Genomic DNA, 6722 nt, shown 5'->3' with positions numbered 1-6722 from the left:
CCTTCTCCTCCATTTTCCTCTCGGGATCTTGGGCACGCATACACACGCGCCCAGTGTGAGTTTAAGCCACTGGGTCCGGGACTCGAACCGCTGTCTACTATGTGGGAGTCCAGCGACATAGCCATTACGCTAACTGCTGGTTCCCAATAAATTATGCTTTTTATGAGAGAGAAAGGGGGAGGTATATTTTTGACAGAATCTCCATATCACATGTCACAATGCCCCAGACTCAGCCTGTTTAGGTTGGGCCAGGAACAGAATCTGGATAGCCCATGCAGCCTCAGCTACTGTTCAGTGGTGCCCTTCTACTTGTGCCACCACAACTGGGTCACTGATACATTATTTTTAATTAAAGCCATGCTTTATTCAGATTTTCCTTAGTTTTTACCTAATGTCCCTTTTCCAGTATCTCATCTAGGACACTACATAACATTTAGTTGTCTATCTCCTTAATCTACTCTTGCCTATGATGACTTCTTTTTTTAAAAAAATTTATTTATTATTATTATTTTTAAATTTTGCTATACGGCACATGTGCACACCAGAGAGACAGAAAGAGAGAGAAAGCAAGCTGCCAGGTCTGGGACTCTAACTGCTGTTGGACATGTGAGAGCCCAGCACTTTTAAGCCACCAGGTCTGAGACTTGAACCGTGGTCGGCCATGTGGGAGTCCAGCACCTTTATCCACCACGCCACCTGCTGGCCCCAAGAGAGCCCACCCAAGAGAGCCCAGTGCTTTTAACCACCATGTCACCTGCTGGCCCCCTGTGATGGCTTCTTAGACTTTTCTTGTTTTGATGATTTGTTGTTGTTGTTAGTTTAGTTTGCTATAGGGTACATGCACTCGCCAGAGACAGAGAGGGAAAGTGAGAAATCACCCCTCAGGAGGGATGGCCCTTTTCTTCCATTCTCCTCTTGGGATTGTGGGCATGTATATACATGTGCCCAGTGTGCCTTTCAAACTTTTGGGGTCTGGATTTGAACTGTGTAGTCGGTCATGTGGGATCCAGCCACCTTAACTACCATGCCATCTGCTGGCCTGACCTTGATCATTTTGAGTACTCAGGTCAGTATTTTGTAGAATGTTCCTCAGTTGGGATTTGTCAGATTTTTTGTTGTTCTTAGGTTTTTACCACAGGGTGTATGTGTTTGCCAGAGACCAACAGAGGGAAAGTGAGAAATTACCCCTCTGGGGCGGGGGGAGATGGCTACGTGATACATCCTTTTCTTGTAATTTTGGTCATGCATGCACCACCAAGCCCAGGACTCGAACCATGGTTGGCCATGTAGGAATTTTTTGTTTTAACCAAGATGCCACTTGCTGACTCTGAATCTAGTGCCTTAACCACCACTTGCTTGCATGGTGGGTAAGGCACTAGATTTAGATATTTTTCTCTCGTGATTTGATTGGGGTTTTTGGTTTTGGGGAGGAAGAACTCAGAGGTAAAGTGCCATTGTGCTGATCCCTCTAACCGTGATCCATTACCACATGGATCAGTCTAACTTTCCCCCCCTTTCTTATCTGTAAACTCTTATTCTAACAGAGTGATGAACCTGGCTTCTACCATCTGCCATTCATTTACTTAATTGTTCCATTCTAATGTATACGTATTGCAGTTATCAGAATTTTTAACCCGTATACCCATGGGGAACAACTTTAGCAAGTAAAGTACAATGCTTATGTATTGGGTCATCAGAAAAGTCATGATATATTTTTCTGTGTTTTTCTATGCAAAAATGTAGGGTGACTTTTCTTACAATCCAATAGCTTCTTTTCTTTCTTTTTTTAAAAAATGAACTTGTCCTTTTTTTATTTTTTAATCTAACAGAGGGTGTGAGTGCTCAGTAGAGAAAGACAGACAGAAAGAGAGGGGAAAGTGATAAAATACTCCTCATGGGGAATAGTCACATCGCAATCCTCTCTCCTCCATTTCTCCCTCCTTTTAGGATTTTGGGCATGCACACTTGTCTAGTTTGTTTCTCAAGCCTCTGGATCCAGGGCTTGAACCATGTAGTTGGCCATATGGAATCCAGTCACATTAACCATCAGGCCACTGGCTGGCCCTTTTTACTTCTTGATTATAGCCATCCAAATGGGTATAATACCGCAATCCCTTCTCCATGCTCCTCTCAAGATATTGGGAACACATGCACACATGCTTGGCATTTTTTTTTTTTTTAAGAGATTTTCACTGTAGGGCGCGTGCGCTCACCAGACAGACACAGACAGAGACAGAAAGCGAGAAATCATCCCCCAGGGGGGATGGTCACGCCACAATCCCTTCTCCTCCATTCTCCTCTCGGGATCTTGGGCACGCACGCACACGCGCCCGGCGTGAGTTTTAAGCCACCGGGTCCGGGACACGAACCGCGGTCGACTACGTGGGAGTCCAGCGACATAGCCATTACGCTAACTGCTGGTTCCCATGCTTGGCATATTTTTCAAGCCATTGGGTCTGGGGTTTGAACCATGCAGTTGGCCACCTTAACTATCACCCCACTAGCTGACCCACCACTGGAAAATTTTAAGAACAGAAGTGACATGGTTTCTTTTATACTTTAAGACAGTATTGTTGACTGCTGTGTAGAAAATTTAGTGGAGGTGGCAAGAGTAGATATAGGGAGACCAGTAAGTAGAAAGTTGCAGTTATCCAGGCCAGAGATGGTGGTGACTTGGGTCACTGCAGTGGTAGTGGAAAATGGAGAGGGGGAGGTTATACTTGGAAAATAAAGTTAATAGGACTTAGGAGTGTGGCCAGTGGGTAGGGACAGGCATAAAATGAAGGGAGAGGTCAGGGATGATTCATATTTGGGTTAGAGTCAAGGATCTTCAGGTTTTATGTTTGAGTAGATGGTAGTGTCATTATTACCACACAAATGGAGAAGCATGTTTTTAGAGGAGAATTAATAAGTTTAATTTGGGATGAATTCAATTTGAGGAAATGTTCTAAAAAGACAAATGGAATATGGGATTGAACTAGAGCTTGGGACAAGCTCTAGGTTGGAACGAGTGATTTGGGAGTCACAAGCACATAGTTGGGAGTGGAAGCTCAGACAGCCTGAGGAGAGACTGTATAAGGAGTGAGAAGAGGTCTTGGGACTGAATCCTCTGGGCGGAAGACTGGAAGTCCAGGAACACAGAAGAAATGGCCAATGATGGAAGAAGAAAACCAGGAGGAGTCTATAGAAATGCAATGGAAGGAGGGAATGTTAAGGGTAGGGTTGTGATTGATTGTGCCAAATGCATCACAGAAATCCAGTAAAGATACAGCCCAAGAAGTGCACATGTATTTTTCCTATTTCCATTCCCCACACATAAAGGTGTGTTTGTTTTACAAAAATGATCACTTCACTGTCTTTTTAAAAAAAGAATTATTTATTTTATTTATCATTATTATTATTTTTTATTTGACCAGAGAGAGAGGAGAAAGCAAAGTGAGAAAGCAAGCTGCCAGGTCCAGGATTCGAACCATGGTCCACCATGTGGGAGTCCAGTGCCTTAATCACCATCCACCTGCCAGCCTCATAACTTCATAGTTTTATGGGTGGCAATTGTTTTTTTTTTAATGTTTTTGCCATAGGGTGTGTGCACTCACCAGAGAGATGAAGTGACAGGGAAGTGAGAAATTATCCCCCAGAAGGATGGCCACACCACAATCCCTTCTCCAGTCTCTTTCTGGGATTTTGGGCATGCCATGCATCCAGTGTGATTCTTAAGCTGCTAGCTCTGGAATTCAAACCATGGTTGCCATATGAGAGTTCTGTGCCTTAACCATCATGCCACCTGTTGGCCCTGGCAAAAAAAATTTTTTTTTTGGAGAGGTTTTCTTGCTATAGGGAGTGTGCGCTAGCCAGACAGACAGACAGAGAGAGACAGAGAGATAGAAAGCGAGAAATCACCCCCCAGGGGGATGGCCACGCCACAATCCTTTCTCCTCCATTCTCCTCTTGGGATCTTGGGCATGCACGCACACGCGCCCTGCGTGAGTTTAAGCCACCGGGTCCGGGACTCAAACTGCAGTCAACTACGTGGGAGTCCAGCGACATAGCCATTACGCTACTGCTGGTCCCTCTTTTTTTTTTTTTAAATACCATGAAACCAATAATCTTTGTACATTATTTTTTCCACAACTAGTGCCTTGAAAATGTTGCTGACAATATCTGGTGGATATTTGTGTCTTAAATAATGCCAGCTTCTCTGCTGACCTTTCCCATCCTGAAATGAAGATATTAACAGCCCAACTGCAGTTTGGATTCCAAAATGGATCCTAAAGTGTAAAAACAATCTGTTTCCTTTTTTTTTTAATCTCATCTATATATATATAATTTTTTAAACTTTTTTTTAATAGGTATGTGAAAGAGGCCAAAGAAGCAACTAAGAATGGAGATCTGGAAGAAGCATTGAAACTTTTCAATTTGGCAAAGGACATTTTTCCCAATGAAAAAGTGATAAGCAGAATCCAAAAAATTCAGGAAGCCTTGGAGGAGCTGGCAGAACATGGAGATGATGAATTTATAGACGTGTGCAATTCTGGCCTGCTGCTCTATCGAGAACTGCATGACCAACTTTTTGAGCACCAGAAAGAAGGTGTAGCTTTCCTCTATAGCCTATATAGGGATGGACGAAAAGGTGGTATCTTGGCAGATGATATGGGGTTAGGGAAGACTGTTCAAATCATTGCTTTCCTTTCTGGTATGTTTGATGCTTCGTTTGTAAACCATGTGTTGTTGATCATGCCAACCAATCTTATTAGCACATGGGTAAAAGAATTTGTCAAGTGGACTCCAGGAATGAGAGTCAAAAATTTTCATGGTCCTAGCAAGGAAGAACGTACCAGAAACCTCAATCGGATTCAGCAAAAGAATGGCATCATTATCACTACATACCAAATGTTAATCAATAACTGGCAGCAGCTCTCAAGCTTTAATGGGCAAGAGTTCGTATGGGACTATGTCATCCTGGATGAAGCACATAAGATCAAAACCTCATCTACTAAGTCAGCAATATGTGCTCGTGCTATCCCGGCCAGCAATCGCCTCCTTCTCACGGGAACCCCAATCCAGAATAATTTACGAGAACTATGGTCCCTCTTTGATTTTGCTTGTCAAGGGTCCCTGCTAGGAACATTAAAAACTTTTAAAATGGAGTATGAAAATCCTATTACTAGAGCAAGAGAGAAGGATGCTACCCCAGGGGAAAAAGCCTTGGGTTTTAAAATATCTGAAAACTTAATGACAATTATAAAACCCTATTTTCTCAGAAGGACTAAGGAAGAAGTACAGAAGAAAAAATCAAGCAACTCAGAGGTCAGAGTTAGTGAGAAGAATCCAGATGTTGATGTCGCCTGTGAAATACCTTCCCTTTCTAGGAAAAATGATTTAATTATTTGGATACGTCTTGTACCTTTACAAGAAGAAATATACAGGAAATTTGTGTCTTTAGATCATATCAAGGCATTGTTAATGGAGACACGCTCACCTTTGGCTGAGCTAGGTGTCTTAAAGAAGCTGTGTGATCATCCTAGGCTGCTATCTGCACGAGCTTGTTGTTTGCTGAATCTAGGAACCGTCTCATTCTCTGCTCAAGAAGCAAATGAGGACAAGTTGTCAGAAGTGGACCATATCAATCAACTAACTGATGATACATTGATGGAAGAATCTGGAAAAATGATATTCTTAATGGACCTGCTTAAGAGACTGCGAGAGGAAGGTCATCAAACGCTGGTATTTTCCCAGTCAAGGCAAATTCTAAACATCATTGAGCGCCTCTTACAGAATAGGCACTTCAAGACATTGCGAATCGATGGGACAGTTACTCACCTTTTAGAACGAGAAAAAAGAATTAACTTATTCCAGCAAAATAAAGACTACTCTGTTTTTCTACTTACCACTCAAGTAGGAGGTGTTGGCTTAACATTAACTGCAGCAACTAGAGTGGTCATTTTTGACCCTAGCTGGAATCCTGCAACTGATGCTCAAGCTGTGGATAGAGTTTACCGAATTGGACAAAAAGAAAATGTTGTGGTTTACAGGCTGATCACCTGTGGGACTGTAGAGGAAAAAATATACAGAAGACAGGTTTTCAAGGACTCAATAATAAGACAAACTACTGGTGATAAGAAGAACCCTTTCCGGTATTTTAGTAAACAAGAATTAAGAGAGCTCTTTACAATCGAGGATTTTCAGAACTCTGTCACCCAGCTGCAGCTTCAGTCTCTGCATGCTGCTCACAGGAGATCTGATGAGAAACTAGATGAACATATTGCCTACCTGCACTCTTTGGGGATAGCTGGAATCTCAGACCACGATTTGATGTACACACATGACCTATCTGTTAAAGAAGAGCTGGACATGATAGAAGACTCTCACTATATCCAACAAAGGGTTCAGAAAGCTCAATTCCTTGTTGAATCAGAATCTCAAAATACAGAGCTCCTGATGGAAAGACAAAGAACTGGATATGAGGGGACCCAGTTAAGGGAACCTGTATTTCCTTCTCAAACAAAGAAGAAATGCCCTGAATTGGATCATCCACAGCCTTGGCCTTCACCTTTTAGAACTACTCATTATACCCAAGAAGAAGAAGAAAGTATTAGTTCCCAAATGTCAAGTGTAATCATTGATGATCTGCCCAAAGAAACTGAGAAACAAGATCTCTCCAGGATAAAGACAAGTTTTACTAACTTGGACAGTGGTAGGAACCCACCTGAAAGTATATTTGA

The 6722-nt window shown here is 42.4% G+C and overlaps 1 protein-coding gene across 1 annotated transcript in view; it reads left to right on the top strand.

Annotated features, from left to right (window-relative positions):
* The window catches only part of ERCC6L (ERCC excision repair 6 like, spindle assembly checkpoint helicase), a 43965-nt gene that overhangs the window by 35753 nt on the left and 1490 nt on the right, over positions 1–6722 (top strand). The window contains 1 exon segment of the mRNA XM_027768059.1: positions 4350–6722. This exon segment is cut by the window's right edge and continues 1 nt beyond it. Within this exon segment, the coding sequence (XP_027623860.1) occupies positions 4350–6722 (2373 nt within the window).

Source organism: Tupaia chinensis, unplaced genomic scaffold (assembly GCF_000334495.1).
Source record: "Tupaia chinensis unplaced genomic scaffold, TupChi_1.0 Scaffold145304_1, whole genome shotgun sequence".
In the NCBI taxonomy this organism is placed as follows: Eukaryota; Metazoa; Chordata; class Mammalia; order Scandentia; family Tupaiidae; genus Tupaia; species Tupaia belangeri.
Note: the sequence above shows the minus strand (reverse complement) of the source record. Positions and strands in the feature narration are given on the sequence as shown.